The 21,199-nt window shown below is 36.7% G+C and overlaps 1 protein-coding gene across 2 annotated transcripts in view; it reads right to left on the bottom strand.

Annotated features, from left to right (window-relative positions):
- Window positions 1-1,611: 1,611 nt before the first annotated feature.
- Window positions 1,612-21,199, bottom strand: part of LOC131161059 (protein GRIP) — a 79,952-nt gene continuing 60,364 nt past the window's right edge. Inside the window, exons 11-22 of one of the 2 annotated variants that reach the window (XM_058116889.1) lie at window positions 14,275-14,403; window positions 14,065-14,165; window positions 6,342-6,475; window positions 5,844-5,941; window positions 5,636-5,755; window positions 5,496-5,523; window positions 5,306-5,364; window positions 4,243-4,314; window positions 4,127-4,174; window positions 3,339-3,444; window positions 3,129-3,187; window positions 1,612-2,129 (exon numbers count right to left, since the gene is read on the bottom strand). In XM_058116889.1, the coding sequence (XP_057972872.1) occupies window positions 2,013-2,129; window positions 3,129-3,187; window positions 3,339-3,444; window positions 4,127-4,174; window positions 4,243-4,314; window positions 5,306-5,364; window positions 5,496-5,523; window positions 5,636-5,755; window positions 5,844-5,941; window positions 6,342-6,475; window positions 14,065-14,165; window positions 14,275-14,403 (1,071 nt within the window). In that variant the 3' untranslated portion in view covers window positions 1,612-2,012. Of the gene's footprint in view, window positions 2,288-3,128; window positions 3,188-3,338; window positions 3,445-4,126; window positions 4,175-4,242; window positions 4,315-5,305; window positions 5,365-5,495; window positions 5,524-5,635; window positions 5,756-5,843; window positions 5,942-6,341; window positions 6,476-14,064; window positions 14,166-14,274; window positions 14,404-21,199 lie in introns of both variants that reach the window. The other variant, XM_058116890.1, reaches the window with a different exon arrangement.

Raw genomic sequence — 21,199 nt, 5'->3', positions numbered from 1 at the left:
AATTATTTTAATAATTAATGAAATTTTAATTATTTTCTATTAATTAAAATAACATAATATTATTTATTAAATAACAATAGTCTTATTATTAATATGTATTTATAACATTTGATTATCACATTAATTTATGTTAAAAATAGTACCTATAACTAAATTAATTTTTTGAATCATACAAAATGTTAATTTAAATTTATAGATGGTTCTTTTTATTCGTTCTATAATTTAATTATATTTTGTTAATAATTAATAGGTTAATAAATAAGTGGGATGGAATTGCACGCACCACAACTCAGGTAAAATTTTTTTAATGATTCTTCTAAATCTGGAGTAATTTTTGTATTTGGTTCAAATGTTTATTCTTCACGTGTGTTTTCAGTAAATGTAATTTCTTTAGCCACTTTGCTGTGTTAGTTACAATAACAGATGTGTGATAAACATATTTCTTTCACATTTTCCTGGAAAACCATTTATATTTTCACTTATGATTGACTATATTTTCTAAACTCATGGTATTTTGATTCCATTTCAGTATTATTATTATTATTATTATTATTATTATTATCAATCGATTAAACTTCTTATTTAGAGCTATATATATTCATATTTATAGTCTTTTCATTCAAGCATGCTTGGCAATTAGATTCTAAAAAAACTTTAATGCAACCATGCAATCATGTTGTAATACACATTAATTCCAAGTTATCATGTTAAAAATTGCATCTTTTCCTTGGACAGACAGGATATATATGTCACTACATATATATATAAAATATAAGTAATTGAAAGGTCGATCATACGCCAACGAAAATGTCATTTAGATAACTACAACTTGCTTGCAAGTATGTCTGCACCAAACCAATAATATATGTCAAATGAAGAGGATGAGATGGAGAAAAGTCATTGCTGGAGAGAATATATATACTCATTAACAAAACCATGTAATAATTTAATCCAGTTAGTGAAACAAAATTAAAGGATACTTTAATCAATTAAGTACAATACTATACTTAGAAGTAGTTATGGAAGAATATTTTATCATAAATAAATTTAATAAATAAGGATGTTTTTGTTAACCATGAAATTAAACTTAAAGCCCATATAAGGACACCCATACAAATCATATTAATTAAATTAGCCTTGCTCCAAGGTACGTAGACTTGAGTGAGGTATGGTATGGAATAGGTAGCTCTATTAGATGCAGTGATGCTGATTTACACTTGAAATTTTAAATGATGGAACTTAAGGTTTCCGATCGCCAATCACATGCCAAAACAAAACAATACAAATAAAATTTATGGGGACAGAATTGAAACATGCATTTAGAAATAAAAATGCAAATATATCAAACAAGGGAAAGATGATTCTAGGAAATACTTGACAGAATAGGGTATTATTTAATTTAATATATATATATATATATTTTTTAAAAAAGTTAAACCGAGAAAAAACTCAAAAATGGCAAGTAGTTTTGGATTCAATTAAGCTAAACTTTTTTTAAAAAATAATAATAATAAAAGTAAAGAACCAATTCTAAAAGAACTAACATTGGATAAATATGAGTACATGCAGACCCAATCAACTGGGTGAAAGAATTCCGCAAAGAGAGAGAGAGAGAGAACCCAATCAATGGGTAAATAAATATTACATCCCTGTTACTGCTGCTGGGCGTATAGAACCAAAAATGTTATTTCACTCTAGCACTTCCAAAAAAAAAAAAAAAATGGTGGGAAATGCGTTTATCTGGCCATAGCCAATCAGGTACCCAAAAACAACACAATCAAAACCAAATGAGATCATTCCACGACATCCCTCCACTCTAAATACTCCTTTCATTTCCCCTCTAGCCTCTAACTAGTTCTTTACAATATTTGAAAAAAAAAAAAAGTAATGATACAAGATGCGACGTGATCATATACCCTGCCTCCGCAGCCAATATCATTGCAGCAGCTCGATTGCAGTTGCAAATAGTTTCCCACAATGAACGAATAATCTATACTCAGCCCTCTCAGCTGTTATGAAAATGAGAATCTAGAAAAGAGAGAGAGACCAGATCCTGACCCCGCAGCATCACTAGTTGGCTTCGGCGGAACATCGATCGAGTTGTGGTAGGCCTGATGACACTTGTGCATCTGAAATTTTTGCATAATAATGCAGTGGTTACAATAACAGAACAAACAAATATCCTTCATGTCCCATCCAAACCTTACTCTTGATAAAATCAAACTGCACTTCCCTATTACCAGTCCGCCCATTTCATCCTTGCAATGTATGCTTTTCAGATATTCTTCTGACCAAACAAATTCTCAAAAATATATAAATAAATAAAACAAAAAAATAAAAATAAAATAAAATAGGAAACAAAGTAGAATAAAGGGGTCTTCTCTTGTAAAAGGAGTAATGGGATCAAACTCTTTTCAAATATTCTTCTGAACAAACATATTCTCAAAATAAATAAATAAATAAAACGAAAAAACAAGAAAATAAAATAAAATAAAAAATTTTGAACAAAGGGGTCTTCTCTTGCATAAGGAATAATGAGACCAAACTGGTTCGTATTGCTTATTTAGGAGCCCTATAGATATTTTTGAATTTGGGGAGAACAAACTAAACTCCAACGTTTGACTTTTGCATGCTATCCATGCATCAACCTTTTTTCCATGCTATTAAAAATGGTTTAGAGTTTGTGGGCATGTGCTTATAGAAAACAACAAAAACCATGCATTAAGTACACTAAGTGGGCTTCAATATCTGAATCCCTTTCTTATCATTTTTTCCAAAATCTACTCAATATCCTCTAAAAACTAAAGCATTCTCAAATTCTTAGATATTCCAATTGAGTAGTACAATGATTTAATAGCAACACAACATTTTGACTGTGAGCGTGCATGCTAATACGTATATATAGCTGACCCCACCCAGTGGGACTAAGGCATCATTGTTGTCTTCTTTCTCTAGTATGTGAATGCACCCTAACCAACCAACCACACACAAACACACAAACCAGAGAAGTTCCCTCAAAGGCAGGTTTGTTGGGATTGGGTACAAGCCACACGCCACAGCCTTATTACTACGACTACTCAGAAATAACCCATAGAAATGAAAAATTCTAAGGAAAATGAGAGCTTCACCTCTTCAGGACTGAATTGAAGAAGCATTCCTATTACTGGTAGCAGCACCTCCACTTCACCTGTTTACAGTTGGTCGGAGAAAACTAATCTTAGAAAAGCATAAGGGATTGCAATTCCATTTCCTCTTGAATGTTGATACTTCATCAACTAGAGAGAAATAAATAACTGAACTTCTACTAGTGCAAAATTACAAGTCTTTCAAACAGATACCTGTTTCAAGAAGCTTCAAGATAACATTTTTCAGGTATGTCATGTCGACCCCTTCCCTCTTCTGCATTCTTTCCATGTTGCGAAGTTCCTCCTTCAACATGGCTTCCTGCATTCAAAAAAGAGAAAACCAGAATCAATAATGTCTGATGACCAAACCACCTTCTATCAAAGAAATACATACTGAAATCATTACATTAAAACAATAATTGTAGTTGATAAAATTAACAATCCCCTTAAAAGTTAGTGAAACAAATAAAAGAACAAACATCATGGTTACAAAAGAATGCTAATTTGAGGGATAGGACAAGACATGATAGGTTCACCAAAAGTATACTTAAGAAAAACCATTTCAATTTTACAAATTTAGATTCAACAGTACACAGAACCTTGCATTTTGACGTCAAAAATAGCTTCCTCCCTAAAAGAAAAAAGGCACATGCAAACACAAAATTTGGATGGCTTAATGACCATATGCACTACACATGGTCCGTGTATAGTCACCACCATATATCCCTACATTTGACATGCAAATATATACGCTTTTATTATTATTTTTTGTATGGAACATGTTACCAAAAAAAACCACGAGGGCACAAGTTGCCACAATCTATTCCTTTCTTGGGGAGTGACAAATTTATTGTTTTTTTTTTTTCTTTTTTGGTTTTGTTGGGGTGGGGGGTTGGGGGAAGGCTAGGATTTGACCAAAAGTTGCCAACTAAGAATATCATTCCTCATTTGTTATCACAAGTAGTGATGGATCTGAAAGTGAAACCAAGCATTCTTCAAACCTGTTGACTGTGGAGACGATTTTCATGCTCAAGCTCCTCAATTTCTTCCTGAATAAAAGCAGCTATCAGATACTGCACTGCAGAAAAATAGTTAAAATCTAATAGATGTGTGTTACTTGAAGTGCTAAAATATGCCGCTGCGACTGTGCTAGCTCTTCTTCTCTCTGAGCCTGTTGTCTCGCCAAAAGCTGAAATTTTAAAAGAAAAATTATAGACACATATACTTAGACAACTTCTTAGCCCAAAAAAAAAAATTCAAACAGTACAGCTATAATAAATATAAATATGTGGAACCTCTATACTTCAGCTTTCAGTTCAACAGGTGAAAACCTTTAAGCAACCTAGGAATTGCAAATGATTAATTTGAAGTTTGAGCTTGAACAGTTGAAGAGTTGAACTATGGTGACTATCAGAGCACTATGAGTAAGTGAATAGAAGTTGTTCTCAAAACCTTTTACAAAATGGCAAGGAGATACTTCAGGGGAAAATATGTGAAAAATAAAGTAGGTAATGATAACTGGAAATGGAAACATATAATGATATATATGCTGTACCATGACAATCAACAACCTTGCTTTAACTATTAAAATCATAAACATGTAACCTAAATTGTTATTACTGTGTTTAAGGTTTTCAAATTAATTGAACTCCACTCTCAGATAGTGTTTGGGAGCATGGATTTCGGGCCTTCAATTTTGTGCAGATTTATAAGAAATTCAATACAATTTTAAATCACATATTGTCCAAATACAAGCCCCAAAATCCATGTTCCCATACACACGGTTGATAACGATTACCAGCGTCTGCACTTTTTGTAATTGGGTTCCAAAATTGTCTCCAAGAGCTTAACATAATAAGCATGAGGATATAGAAAACCTTGGTTGAGGCAAAAGAAGGTTAGGATAGGGTATATCAAGATTATAACAAAGTAACTAGCATAAGAACTGGCCGAAAAATCGATGAGTTTCCAAACAATGTGAGTATTATTTGAAACTAGCAAACTCTATAAGCCATTTAACTAGTATGTCATGGCTGAAATTTCTATGCTCATTATTCAAAGATAATCTCTCATCTCTAACCAACAATGTTGGCTTGAATGCTTTTGGACATCCTACCATCAATGATCAGACAGAACAAATTGAATATTACGTGACAGGATTTTACAGAGAAGATATATACCAGAATCTGTTGTTCTGCTGCAGATGAGCTTGAATTAGGCACATCATGCTTTTGAAAGGCTGGCAGTACCAGATTGAAAAATAAATGAAAAAAAAAAAATGTTAGAATCCCACCAGGCCAACCAACCCCAATGACTTCTAGCCAAAAGAGAAATTAGCAAATGTGTCCGATAGTTGCATTTCACTTGTACCTGCGTTGTAGCTTTCACTGCGATCAGCCTGAGATTAGTACCACATTGTCAGGCCAAGGATTGAACCACTTTGTGTAAAAATTTTAAGTAGAGACCAAATGTTCCAGATATTGAAGAAGTAGTAGTAGAAGAAAACATACTGGTGGTCTCACTTCCAGAGATAAATGAAGATTCTTATTATCATCTAAAAGTTTAGAGATCTCTCGGTCTTTCTCCTCGATCATTCTATCAGCAAGATCACGGAATGAATCATGCTCTTCCTACAAGTTCTTAATCTAATTAGCACAAGAATCCATTAAATCTACTATATAAAAACTTCAGAATAAATAAATAAAACAAGTAAAGAACCTTCAATCTTTTGTACTGGAGTTTGAGCTGCCCTAATTCTTTTTGTAGATCTTGCCCAGAAGACACTTCCGCTTGAGCTCTCAATGCCTCACATCTTACTATAAAAATATTGTCCTTAGACTTAAAGATCAATCAATAAGCAGTAACAATAAATTGTACTTGAGTTCTCAATGTTTCGCATCCTACTCTAAGATGTCATTTGGTTCGTGGAATATAAGACACCCCCTTAAGGCAGCCCAGGAATCTTATTTCTGAGAATGAGATGCTTATCTAATGGGAAGATTTTTGTGTGGTTTGTATTAGAGGATTCCCAGGAATGTGATATTACCACGTCACTTTCCGGCCCCAAAGCAAACATGAGGATGGAATGCTCTAGGCATCACATTCGCAGGAATCATTAAGGATAATGGAACCAAATGCCACCTAAATTATTGTTCTTATCTTAAACATCAATCAATATGCAGCAATAATAACAATAGATCATCATGTGTAAATTACATCGCCATGTTTCTTCTAAATTCTGAAGGCTTATTTCCCACGTTTCTTTATCTGACTGGAAGTGAGCATTAGCAGAATCAAGCTTCAATTCCATGCTCTTGATCTGCTGCTCTGCACAGCTAAGAGCTTCATCTCTGAAATGAATGTGGCATTTAAAAAAGTCAGACAATAGCTTTACAGTTCATGTATCACAAAATTCAATGTATTCTCTGCAAAGAACAGCAGTCCATGGATATTGAAAGCCTAAAAGACAAGAAATACAAGTAAACTCATTGGCGAAAGATAAAATTAGCACACAAACAGCATGCTAAATCCGATAAAACTAAACAACTAAATTGTTCTATATTTGAAAACATTAAAATAGTGTGAAAAGTATGAAATAATACTAATATTAAATCGAATTAATATGTGAAATTTAACTAAAACTGGCTGGATTAAATCCAGAGCTGCAAATCAGGGTTAAGAATAGCAAGTGTTTTGAAAAAAATAAAAAATAAAAATAAATTTTACTTGACATCAACACCACTAGAAGTGTCCTCACGTGATATGGAGATGACTGATTGTTAAGTTTCTTTACAATTTTTTTGTTTTGGTTGGGGTTGAATTGGTGCCGATGGGGGGGAAGAGTGGGGGGAGTGAGGATTCCATGTTCTACTGATCGCAATGAAACTTAATTTTTTCTCTAGAACAAATGAAGATGAATATATTAAAGAAAGAAGAGCATATGAGATGGAGAACAAGAAATTCTCCACAACAAAAGAAAGAAAATAGAGACAATAAAAAAAAACAATAGAACATGTTAGATTACCACAACCTAAAATCTTAAGCTGTTAGCTTGTGGGCAACAATGCATATCAAGCTTTAACACCCCCCCACACATGCAGCCCGACAAGTGACAACATATGGAGAGATAAACAAACAACGAATAACACCCATATTGTGGACAATAATTTTTTTAACAAAACTCACACTAAACGCAGGCAACAGGACTAGAACCTAGGACCTCCTAGTAACCAGCTCTAATATTGTTAAGATTTGATTATAAAAAAGAATGACCTAACTTGAAGAGGTCTCTCCTTCTATTTATAATACAAATTTAAATATATACTAATGACAATAATACCCTTGCTAACTCTCACTAATTAACATACTAACACACTCAATAATAATAATACTAAAAGACATATATAACCTCTAACACTCCCCCTCAAGCTGGAGCATAAATGTCATAAGCTCCTAGCTTGTTACAAATGAATCTAACATGAGCACCCCCCCCCCCCCCTCAAAAAAGGCTTTGGTAAACAAATCAGCAAGTCGCATGTCTGACTTCACATAAGCTGTTGTAATGAGCTTCTGCACAAGTTTCTCCCAAACAAAGTGGCAATTAGCTTCAATGTGCTCCATCCGCTCATGAAAGACTAGGTTGGCGGCAATATGAAGAGCAGTTTGATTATCACACATCAACTTCATAGGTTGAGAATGTGAAAAACCCAATTTTTCCAACATGTTCTTTAACTAGAAAAGTTCACAGGTAGTGTGAGCCATAGCTCTATATTCTGATTCAGCACTTGACCTTGCAACCACAATTTGTTTATTACTTTTCCAAGAAACCAAATTACCGCCCACCAAGATACAATACCCAGTGGTGCATCTCCTATCAGAAGGCAATCCAACCCAATCTGCATCTGTATATCCATGGATATAAGTGTGACCCTTTCACAATATAAAAGACCTCTCCCAGGTGCACCTTTGAGATATCTCGAGATGCAAATTACTGTGTCCCAATGACTTGTCCTTGGAGAATCTAGAAATTGACTCACAACACTTGTTGCAAAAGATATATCCGGCCGAGTAACTGTGAGATAATTCGAGTAACTATGAGATAATTCAACTTTCCAACAAGTCTACGATATTTTCTAGAATTAGGTAGCAAATCACCCATATCCAATATTAATTTACTGTTAGGATCCATGGGTGTATCAACCGATTTACATCCCAACAAGCCAGTTTCATCTAACATATCAAGAACGTACTTCCTTTGTGACACAATAGTTCTGATACGAGATCTCGATACTTCTATACCCAAGAAGTATTTCAACGGTCCCAAAACTTTGGTCTAAAACTTAGTCTGTAGAAAAAGTTTGGGACTCTGAATACCTTTATTATCTCCTGTAATAACAATATCATCCATATAAACAACAAAAAGGATCCTACTCAATGAAGTCTGACGGTAAAACAAGGAATGATCCACATCACACCATTGAAGACCAAACTCAAGTACTACAACACTGAAACGACTAGACCATGCTCTGGGAGACTCTTTTAAACCATATAAAGCCTTCTTGAGCCAACACACTAAGCCTGACTCCCTTGAGTAACAAACCCAAGTGGTCGCTCTATATAAACCTCCTCCTTAAGGTCATCATGCAAGAAGACATTTTTTATATCTACCTAATGCAAAGGCCAGTGACAAGTAGTAGTTAAGGAGATGAATATATGTACTGATGTAAGTTTGGCAATCGGGGAAGAAGTATCAGAATAATTTATACCATACACCTGAGTGTATCCCTTAGCAATAAGACGAGCGTTAGACGAGGCACAAAACCATCAGGGTTGACTTTCACAAACTTGTCAAGAGGAAGAGGTACCAAGTCCCAAGTACCATTGTCATGTAAAACATTCATCTCTTCAACCATAGCATCCCTCCACCCTGAATAGGCATAGGCAAAGGCTTCCAAAACAGATTTAGGAAAGGTAGCAGATGACAAATAAGTGACAAAACAATAATAGGAGGGTGACAAGGGGTCATAAGAAACATAAGTGAAAATGGGGTGTTGAGCAAATGTGTGTTTACTTTTCTGAACAACAACAGAAGGATCAACATCATGGGAAGTATGATCCTCAGACAAGGAAACCAAAGGCGTGGTAGTACAAGCTAGAGGGAACTCTCTTCCTTGGAATCGCCGTCATGAATTCTCTCGAACTACATAGAGACTCGGATGGTTGGTTAGGCAAGGACAACAACGTAGAATCTAGAAGATTAGGCAAAGGAAGAGACTCATTGAGCTCAGAAACGCTCAGTGACTGGGTGTAGTAAGGTATAGACTCAAAGAAGGTAACATCGGCAGAAACAAAGAAGTGATGCAGCACAGGACTATAATAATGATATCCCTTTCGAGTATAAGAGTAGCCCAAAAAGACACATTTTATAGCACGAGGATCCAACTTATCCACCCCCAAAGTTAGTTGATGAAAAAAAGAAACACACCCAAATATAAGAGGAAGAGAAAATAAAGGAGAATTATGAAAGAGAAAGGAGTAGGGAATTTTATCACTCAGAGAATTGAGTCATTATTTGCAGCAGCGATGTAGCAAACAAATTTTTGGGATTCATAGATTCCATCCCAACACTCACAAATCAGCAATCACACCAAAAAAAAAAAAAAGAACAATCAAAACTAATTGGGACAATCACAAACTATGTGAAGCACCGACACATTGACGGACGAGGTGAACAACTCACCGGTGAATATAGCGCTGCCACAGCACTCACAAACAGCAACCACACCAAAAACAAGAAGAACAATCAATAATCAAAACAAGCACAAACCATGTGAAGCACCGATGCAACCACGGACAAGGTGAACAACTCACTGACAAATATAGCACTGCCACAGCCTCACAACTGAACATACGAATGCAGCCACGGCTCCAAAAAACTCACAAGGAAGCCTTCACAAACCCTAAACAGAAATTAACAGAATACTGTGAGTGCATGGTCGAAAAAGGCTGAATTTTTTAGCAAAAAACTGGCCTAACAGCTTGATAATATGGTCCAAAGAAGGAATCGGAGCATGGCAGATGAAAAAAAAAAGAAAGAAAAAGTGGCCTGAACTGCTCTCATGCGCCGACACATAGGGTTGGCCCTACTGGCATTTGGCCTGCGCGTGGGGTGCCCTCCGGCGATAATAATACTAACTGACATACATAACCTCTAACAAATACCATGTCAGATTACCACTTTACCTAAAAGCTAAAGCTGTTAAGTTGTGAGCCAACAATGTCTATCAAACTTCAACAAAACTCAAAACAATCAGACTAACAATGCCAGGCAATCCCCCGTTGGATATCAGAAAACATCACTCCTTTAAAACAACCAACAGAAGCACACCAAACCGAGGCCAAATAATGAATCTTCTCCCATAACAAAGATACATTCAGCTTTTTCCCCATAAATAAACGAGCATTTCATTCAATTCATTAACCCCACGTAACTGCAAAAACTGCATACATCCACAATGCTTTAACACCATACCTTTTACCAAAACTAGAAAAAGAAGTGGCCAACAAATACTCCATCGACTTCGAACAAACCCAAATTTTCTCCCAAAAGACCAAAAAGCTTATTCCATTTGTTCCAAGCAAACAAGCAGTCAAAAACAAATGAAACAGTCTTTCAGTTATATCAGGAGAAAGTGCCTTTGATGGTCTATCTATCCACCCCAAGGGGCAGCAAGTTCCCAATAACATCAACAAGGCCGACAACTCCTCCACCTCTCTATCATTAAGAGTCATATAAAAATGGAAGACCCAAGAAAAAGAATGACCTTCAAAAATCAAAAATAAGGAAATATCCTCATTATGACCTGAACTCAAATGATAGAGACAAAGGGGAAAAAAACAATTAATCAGCCTCTACCACCCAGATGTCTTTTGAAAAACAAATACGATAACCACTACCCAAAACAAACTTAGAATGAGGAACAAAGGGGGTAGACCTAAGAAATACATGTCCACAGGCTTTCCGTAAGCATAAATTGGCATCCCAACGATTCACATGCATATCAAATTTACTTTTAATGACTCTGCCAAAGAGAGGACTCCTCTAACAAGAACCTTCATAACCATTTAGTCAAAAGAGCAGTGTTTCTAGACACCAACGTACCAAGACACAAACGCACCTCCAATATAGACCTACAAAGTGTCTCCCAGCTAACGAGATGATCAATCTTATCCCCGCAAAAAAAAACTCACATGATCTTCTCAACTTCACTGGTTATCCCCACCATAACCCTAAAAACAGCCAAATTGCAAAGAGGGATACAAGCAAGACAAGCCTGACTAAGAGTGATGAGACCCCCAAAAGGGCATAACACACCTTTCCACCCATCCAAACACTTAGAAACACTCTCCACCACCATATCCTAAAAAGCCAGGGACCTAGAATTACCCCCCAAAAAAACACCTAGATAAGACAAGGACCTCCAAGAGACACACTAACGAAGCCAACTCCCTCGACCTACTAGATGTCTAGTAGATCTATACCACTCTTCCCCAAATTGATGACTGCTATACCACTCTTCCCCAAATTAATTTTTTAAGCCCAAAAACCCTCTCAAATATTTGAGTCTCAAAATGTTCAACAAAGAATATCTATGATCACAAATAAAAAAACATAGTATCATTAGCAAACTAAAGATGGACAGACAAACCCCCTCCCTACCCACTTCCAACCCTTTAATTAAACCCTTAAAAATCACCCTCTCCATCATTCTAAACATCAACCAAAACAAACAAACAAGGAGATAAAGGATCCCCTTGTCTAACAACTCTCAATGCTCTAAACAATGATTTAGGTTCTCCATTCACAACAACAGAGAAAAAAGCATTAGACAAGAAACCTCTCATCCAATTCCACCATCTCTCCCCAAACACTTTCTAGTCAACACCTTATCCAAAAAATTCCAACTAACCCTAGATTTTTCAAAATCCAGTTTAAAACTAATGCTCTTGTTCCTCTTCCTACAAAACTCCTCCACAACCTCATTAGCAACCAAAATTGCATCCACAATCAGCCAACCCCCCACAAATGCATTTTGAGCCTTAGAAATAGCATCATCTAATACCATGTCAACCTATCAACTAGCAATTTAGCAATGATCTTATAAACTAATATTACCATCTTTCGGCTGGTTACATCATAGAAGGCACAAACCAAATTTTCAATCATCATTCAAGAGATGACAGTAGAAGGTCCCATAGGGAACAACCAATAGTTTCACCTTGGGACTCCCACCATAGAAGTTCCACAGTTCAAACTTGCTTTGGGATGGCTAGAGCTGCAAATGAACCAAGGGAGCTCGGCTCAATAAGAGCTCATTCGAGCTCGTTTATTATCTTAATGAGCATTCCCAAGCCCAATTTGCAGGCTCGGTAAACAAGCTGAGTGTGAACACAGACGGGCTCGCTCATTTCGGCTCATGAACAGCTCGGTTAGGCTCGATAATGGACTTGATTTTAAATTTAGTACTTACAATGTATTATTTATTTAATTTAAGTTGCTAAATTAAATATTGCTTCGCACAAATCATCCAAAAGGCAAACTCTCAAATAATTAGTTATATAAATTCATTAACTACATTGGAAAAAAGGGGCCTATATTTAGGAGAGACCCAAGAAGACTTCCATCTGCCAATGTCGGAAATGGGAATCATGGGAATTGAGAGTTAGCGGAAAAAAACCACATGCTTGGTGTCAAAAAATGGGTGCATTTCATCATACTCCTGCGCAGGTTCCTGGCATTCCTGCTGGATGGACAAAGACTCCAAGGAAATCAACTGCAACTGTTAGTTGTTATTGCCATTGCTTTTTTTTGGGGGAGGGGGGGTGGTGCTTGACTTGTTATTGGCATTGTTGGTATAGGGATTTTGAACTTAAGAGAATTAGCTGGATTGTCCTTCGAATTACTGTAGGCTGCAGAGTCAATGGCCAGAGCATAGAAAGGGCTGTAAGGTGGGAAGACATTGTCCCACATCAAGAAACCAATGAAAATTTGGCTCCTCCACAGTTGATAAAAGCTGCTGCCCAACTACATATCCACCCATCATCTCAAAATGTGTGGGCTTCATTATGGGCCTGCTCATTTTCCACTCTTAGCCACAGGCAGGCCTGCATGTTTGCTGGCCTTTTGTCCGTTATGTTATTAGTGGGCTAATTTAAATTGGCCATCTTCTTGCAAGCCCAGCAATAGGGGCTTGAATGGTGATTTTCAAAATTTTAAATATTAAACTGATTTAGTTTTGGTTTTTGATTTAGGCCAAGCCGACCCGAGCCCGAGCTGCAAATTAAAATTTTGAGCCAGGCCTGAGCTTGATTTTTGAGCTCAAATTGAAACGAGCCCGATCCCGAGCCCACTTACTTTTTTTCCAAGCTGAGCCTGAACATGCTGAAGCTCAGCTTGGTTCGGCTAGTTTGCAGCCCTAGAGATGGCCCTGCTGCTGGTGTAGCTGGAGCCAATGGGCCTCCTTACTAACCCAAGAGAGAGGAGGGGAGAAATGAAAACTCTCACCTTTGCACATGGTGTAGATCAGTTTGAAAAACTATTTGGAGTTTTTTTATGCTCTCAAATCTTCTTTGACAAATGGACTCAGTGTGAACCAAGCTATACAGGCAAAGAAAAATTTCAACACCCTGTCTGTATGTAATAAGGTTTCTTAAATGTCATATTGTCATTCGAAGTTGTGTGCAGCATTTTGCGATCATTGGAACTACATAAAATAATGACCATCTCAAGCAATCTATTAAACTTCATTTTTTTTCTAAAGAACACTTCCCATGGTAGAAAGGAAATAAGAGAGAAATCATAAGGAAAATATAGCAATTACACTTAAAATGGCTTTTGGACTATAAATTCTACAGTAATAATTTTGAGTAATAACATTACCTTGCCACAAGTTCTTTGTCATGATTGGCTAAAGCATCCTGAAGATCATTATGGGCCCTATCTCTTTCCACAGATACCAACATGATTTCTTTTTCAGCCTCCTATAGGATAAAAGAAATGTGATAAGTTGCAAAGAAATATTGAGTTTCTATTATATCAATCCAACAATTTGATTCATCATATAAGACATGGAAAGGTTTAAGCACATACTTTTAGTGCTTCCTCTAAATCTCTAAGTTGTTTAGAGTCCTTAGCAGAAGCTAATTCTGTATCCTTCTTCTGGAGAAGTGCATGAGCACGGACTTTATAAGAGGAGAACTCACTTTCTAGGCGATTGATCTGCAGGTTGAGAAAGAGAAACATGAGGTTAGAACCAACAGACTGCTGGCTATAGGCTCGAAAATATCTACATATATGGAGTAGTACCATACAATAGAAAGCAACATTGCGGCAATGCAGTGCAGGAGAGATGAATTATAATATTTGACATGATAAAATGCTAATGTCAATGCAATCAGATTTGTGCATAAATGTGTCTGTGCTGCTGTTCATGTTCTTTATGCATGTGCGCATTTGAGTCGGTGAGAGTGCATTTGCGCGTGTGTGCATGTGTGTGTGTGTGTGTGTGTGAGAGAGAGAGAGAGAGAGAGAGAGAGAGAGAGAGATGGTTATCAAGAAAAACTGTACTAAGTAGACATTCAATGTGTCTACGCAAGAGATATTCTGGGGGAATAGCTGATTAGGATAATGGTGGACAAAGCATGACATATTTCAAAGCTGATATATTTGCTACAAATGGAAAATATAATAAATGAAAAGAATATTTGAAAGCCTTTATTTCTTGACAGAAAATCATACTATAACCCACCTATTTTTTTTTAATTATTTTGCTTTTTCTGTCTTGGTAACAAGGCTTGATTCTAGAATGTCCCATTCCCCACCCTCCCACCAACTAGCCTAGGCTGGAGGTGTAAACCCAATTGTGAATATGGTGGTTGGGATCCCACCACAATAACTAAGTGTTTGGCAGCTTGGAGTTCAGACCTTCGATTTGGATTTGTGGAGATGGGAGCAAAACACAATACAAAATGTATTCAGTTTCGTACAAGTCCAAATTCAATGCCCAAAATCCATGCTCCCAAACACAACTTAAAGTTTTTTTTCCAACTACCTGGGATTGTAAATGGCAACACAAATGCTTCCTTGTCAATTTAGATTGAATTTGGACCACCTCTTCTATTAAATTTTATTAAGTCTTTTCTCACCAAAGCCATGTTCATCTTTATCTTCTTATTTTTTTCGCAGTGCCCTTAATTCAGTCATCCTCATGACAGGTGCGACAAAGATGATCCCATTATGTATATCCAGGCCATTGTAATTGATTTCTTTCCATCCCATCATCCATTGACGCTACCTCTTAACTTCTCAACCTCTCATTATGCAATGTTTTCATATATCTTCAATCCTTTTTGTATCTGTTGGAAAGTGAACGCACACACACATGCACACATGCGGCGGGCACACACAAACACACACAAATGACAAACCTCCCCATGCCGAGTCAAACATTGGCTATTCATGTGGGGGTCTTGGAGATGATCCGTGAAATCACAAGCCCATGCTTTATTTCGTCTTTTCTTATATTGTCACTCATTGACGCAAGATGATTAGAAGAAATTGGGGAAATTTATTTAGGGATACACTTGCGAGGGAAATTGGGGAATATCTGAAATTATGGATAAAAAATTAAGGATTTAAATCTAATTTGGAGCCAAGTAACTAGAATACCAAAAATAACAAAGGAAATAAATATTAGTCCCACAATAATAGGTTCTAGAAAGCAGTCCTAGGAGAAAAACCTTACATTCTCCAGGGCTTTCAGCAATCACTTTGCAGCAATGTTAATGATAATACTTCATTCAAAACTGCAGAGAAAATCAATACAAACCTTACACAGAACCCTTGCTTGCTTAACCCTAAGAATAATTAATCTTGACCATCAAAATGAACAGATCTTGACCATATATGATTGGCTAAATAAAATAAAAGAAGCCCCAAAAATAATCATAAAAGGACCCAAGATACCCCTAAAAATAGGATCCACAATAACATTAAAACAATGCTGCTACATGATAAGGCCCTAGGGTTTTATCGTAGAGAAATTGGGGAAGTTGAAAGAAAGGAAAATAGTAAGAGAAAATAGGGTTGATCACTTCGAGGGAATCTGCCTCCAAATTAGTCAAAGGCTATGAATTATGTTATTAGTTAAATATGAAAGAGCCCCGTAGGGTTACATATATAGCGTAGGAAACCTTACTCCTATTAAGAATGTAAAATATCTCAATCCAAGTCCGTAATGGACTCAATCCTAATTGATTTGGGAATCCTAACACATTAAATAAAAATCACAACATTAAATAATCCTAAAAGTAGATAGAATCCCAATTGATTTGAGAATCATAACACATTAATTCGAAATACCAATTGATTTGGGAATCCTAACACATTAATTAGAAATCCCAATTGATTTGGGAATCCCAACATTCTCACCTCCTTCAAATCAGCCTTGTCCTCAAGGCTGAGTAGCAATAAACTCTGGAAATCTCTCCTCAAAGGATTGATAAGCTTCCCAAGTTGCATCTTCAGATGGTAAATGAGACCAATGAACTAAACTTTCTATGATGTCCCAACTTCTACGTTTGACCACTTGGTAATCTAAAATTACTTGTGGCTGCATTGAACCTCACCAGTAGGTGCAACATTAGGCAAGTGGCACTGCACAGTAACTTGCTCCCCTAACTTCTTTTTGAGGCAAGAGACATGAAAAACTGGATGTACCTTAAGACCTATTGGTAAGTAAGACGATAAGTAACCAGGCCTATACGTTCCAGGATCTTATAAGGCCCATGGAACCAAGGAGCCAACTTCATTGAAGAATGAATAATCACATATATCTGTCTATAGAGTTGTAGCCTAAAAAATACCGAATCTCCCACTAAAAATCCCCTTTTAGTATGGTGCTTATCAGCTTGCTGTTTCATACGAGCTTGAGCTGCAACAAGATTTTCCTTGAGGATCTGAAGAACTTTGCCTCAATCATGCAACTCCTTGTCAACCCGATCAATTCTGGATGATCCAACTGAATACCTAACAAGAACAGGAGGAGCTCGACCATAAACAACCTCGAATGGAGTCAACTTGATGGAGGAATGATAAGTGGCATTGTACCACCATTCAGCCCATGGGAGCCATCACACCCAATCCTTCAGTTTGTCACTAGCAAAGCAATGAAGATGAGTCTCCAGGCACCTATTAACAACTTCAGCTTGCCCATCTGACTTTGAATGATATGAAATGCTCATATTCAATTGTGTTCCTTGCAAACAGAAAAGTTCCTTCCAAAAGTTGCTAGCAAAGAATATGTCACTATTAGAGGTTATTTATGTTTTTTAGTATTATTTTTATTATTAAGCACATTAGTATGTTAATTAGTGATAGTTAATAAGGGAATTATTGTAATTAGAATGTATTTAATTTGTATTATAAATAGAAAGTGAGACCTATCTTTGAGTTATGTCATTCATTTTAATCAAAATCTTAACATGGTATTAGAGTGTAATCCAACCTAAACCCTATTCCTCTTAGCCGTCAACAAAAAAGCCATTCCCGCAGCTCTCCTTCCTAGATCCACCTCCACCCCTCATTATTTCACAAAACCTACCATATACCCAAAAACAAAACCCTACAAAGCCTAACCCCACAAAACCCCATCACCAGAGGAGTTCCCACATACCGGCTGAATGCCAGCAGTGCCAACCCCACACGCCAGTGCATGAGTGAGTTTCTGGCCACCTTTTTCTTTTTCTTTTTTTGTTTTTCCCTTTGCCATGTTCTGATTACTTCTCCAGACTATATTATCAAGCTGTTGGGTCAGTTTTTTGCTCAAAAATCCATCTTTTTTCAACCATGCACTCATAGTACTCCGTTAATCTCTGTTCAGGGTTTGTGAAGGCTTCTTTGAGACTCGTTTGGAGCAGTGGCAGCATTTGTATGTCCATTTATGAGGCTGTGGCAGTGCTATATTCGCCAGAGAGTCGTTTACATCGTCCATGGTTGTGTCAGTGCTTCACATAGTTCATGATTGTCCCAATTAGTTTTGATTGTTCATCTTGTTTGACATTGGTGTGGCTGTTGATTTGTGAGTGTTGGGATGGAATCTATGAACCCCAAAAATTTATTTCCTACATCGCTACCTCAGATAATGACTCAAAAGTTGGATGGAAAGAACTATGCTCAATGGTCTAAAGTTCTTCGAATTTATTTAGCCAAATTAGGAAAATTGACCACTTGCTCCAATCTGATCCTTTTGATGAGAAGAGAAAAGAAGTGTGGGTTCAAGAAGATGCCTTGATTGTTTCCCTAATTTTCCTCTTATGGAGTTTGATGGAACCACAAATTGCACGGATGTGTATGCATCTAGATACGTGCAAGGAGATTTGGGATTATGCCAAACTTTTATACTCGAGTAACATTACACGTATGCATAATCTATCCCAAGAGTACATTCCGATTATTTTGGAGAGATGAAGCATATTCATGAGGGGCCTAATGTCGTGCAACCTATAATTGCCAATGTTCGTGAGATGCAGAAGCAGAGGGAGCAAACGACAGTCTTTCATGTTCTTGCAAGCTTGAAACCCGAGTTTGAGGCAATTTGTTTCCAAATACTTAGTAGTGCCAAGCTGCCATCGTTTGCCAATGTTTATTCTCGCGTCCTTTGTGCTTCCTTTAGCATGCATTCTCTTGCTCTTGCATCTGGCTCTGAGAGGACAGTCTTTGCTACACAAGGTGATTCTAGTTCTCTATCGCACATCCACAAAATTTATCGAAGTGGTTCAAGTGGTCATGATGGTAGAGACAAACGAGGTAGAGGTACTCCTCGCAAGTGCACTCATTGTGGACGGAGTAATCATAGAACAGTGTTGGGATCTCCACGGTAGACCTTCACGTGTTGCCAATGCAACCACCACTGACTTCACACCTTTGGAGGCAGCCAAAGCAGCCACCGCCAACTCCTCACCTTTGGGGCCAAGTGGGGGGGAACATACTATATCCATGTCAAAGGAAGAATATCCCAAGTTCCAACAATATCAAGCATCACAACAAGCTCATTACATAGACTTTATTCTTAAAGACATTGGTAAGAAAAGTAACGTGAAGAAGGTCTTAGAAGATGCAAAAATAATAACCTCTTTTATTTACAAGTTACAACCACACATGGACAATGAATTTCATGAGGAAATTCAAAAATAATAGAGAATTGTTTCGTCGTGCCATTACTCCATTTGCCACCAACTTTATTGCTTTGGAGACCATTGTTAGGCATAAACAAGCATTAAGGGAAATGTTCACATCTGATGCTTGGAAAAACTCAAGGTTTGGGATGGGAAAATCAGACCTAGCATATGATGTGAAGTAGATCATTTTAGGGAAAGAGTTTTGGCAAAAGGCCTCTGATATAATTGAAGTATAAGAACCCTTAGTGAAAGTTCTTAAATTGGTTGCTGGTGATGAAAATCCAACCATGGGTTTCATATACGAGGCAATTGAGAGGGCGAAGTTGTCCATTCGAAAAGATTTCCGATTATACAAATATTATTGGAAAATTATTAATAACTGGTGGAGTTTTCAATTGCACCAACACTTGCACACAGCTAGTAAGTGTAAATAAAATACCTTTTTTTTTTTATAAGTAAATACATTTTCTTATTATTTCAACTTTTAAATTATGCATAGTTGCATTAAAACACTATTATTGATTAATATGTTTGTAAATTTAATTTTAGGATATTTTCTAAACCCCTAATTTCTTTATGGTGCCCCACCCTCTCCTGAAGTTGCTAGAGTAGTCATGGATGAGGTTTAAAAAGTGATAACCAAGCCAATACTCGATATAAATACACAAATTCGAGCTATTAGTCAAGTAAGTATTGGTTTTATTGAAAAATGAATTATTTTAGTATTTTGTAATATTTTCTATTATATATATCTAATTAATTAATTATACTTCACAAACCTCCTTTTTTAGTTGTTGTTATATCACGATAGGCAAGAGACATTTGGAACCCTATTGGCTCAATTAGCAGTGAAACAAGAAAATCCCGATAAATGTAGCTAAATAATGGATGAATGGATCTATTGTCATTTTTATGTTCAAATTTGATTTTTCAAAAAATACACTATATTGACATATGTTTTTCTTCAATTATTTACGCAGCCAAATTGCGGATTCATTATGGCATGTGTGCTCCTAAACTCTGAAGAATAACAATAAGAGTTCTTATACAGACCACACCAGCTTCGAACTGTGAGCGTAGTTGGAGCACCTTTAGCCTCATCCATACGAACACAAGAAATAGACTAAAGTACATGAGACTACAAAAACTTGTTTTCGTGCATTACAGCATAAGGTTAAAGTTAAGCATACAATGAGAAGAAGCCAACAAGACATCGAAGATAGTTTCAACCCTATCAATTTGGACTATATTTTCGAAGAAGATGATTCTTTGAGTCCATGGTTAGAGGAAAGAGAGACATCATTACTCAACGGTCAGGACAACTCAAATTAGTTAGATGAAGAGGTTGGTGGTACTACAAAAGGAGGTGACCAACCACCAATAAACATGCATGATTCAAGTTTAAGTCCTAAACGTGCACAGAGTGATGATAATCTTGGATTTGAGCCCACCAAGTGATGATGATGGTGGTAGTGGTACTAGGACTGGGGTTAGGGATGATAGTGGTGGTGGTGCAGAATATGATTATGGGTGTGACACAAGGACATCATTTGTAGGGGATACATATCCTCCTAGTCGTTATGGACTACATGATATACCCAAAAATTATAACTTGGGTATTCCTCCACTGTACCAATTTTTCCAACCCAGGAGGAGTGCTACTAGTGGTGGCCTTAGTGGGAATCCTGGTGCACAAACTAGAAGTCACTGATATCGAGATCATGATTCTGCTGAAGATTCATATGGTGTGGTTCATAGTTTAGGAGACTTTGGTTTACATGATTTATCATCACAATCATATGGATCTCATGATAGTAGTTATCATCTAGCATATCCAC

The sequence above is a fragment of the Malania oleifera genome, chromosome 1, assembly GCF_029873635.1.
Source record: "Malania oleifera isolate guangnan ecotype guangnan chromosome 1, ASM2987363v1, whole genome shotgun sequence".
Taxonomy (NCBI): domain Eukaryota; kingdom Viridiplantae; phylum Streptophyta; class Magnoliopsida; order Santalales; family Ximeniaceae; genus Malania; species Malania oleifera.
This window is presented reverse-complemented; position numbering and strand designations above follow the sequence as displayed.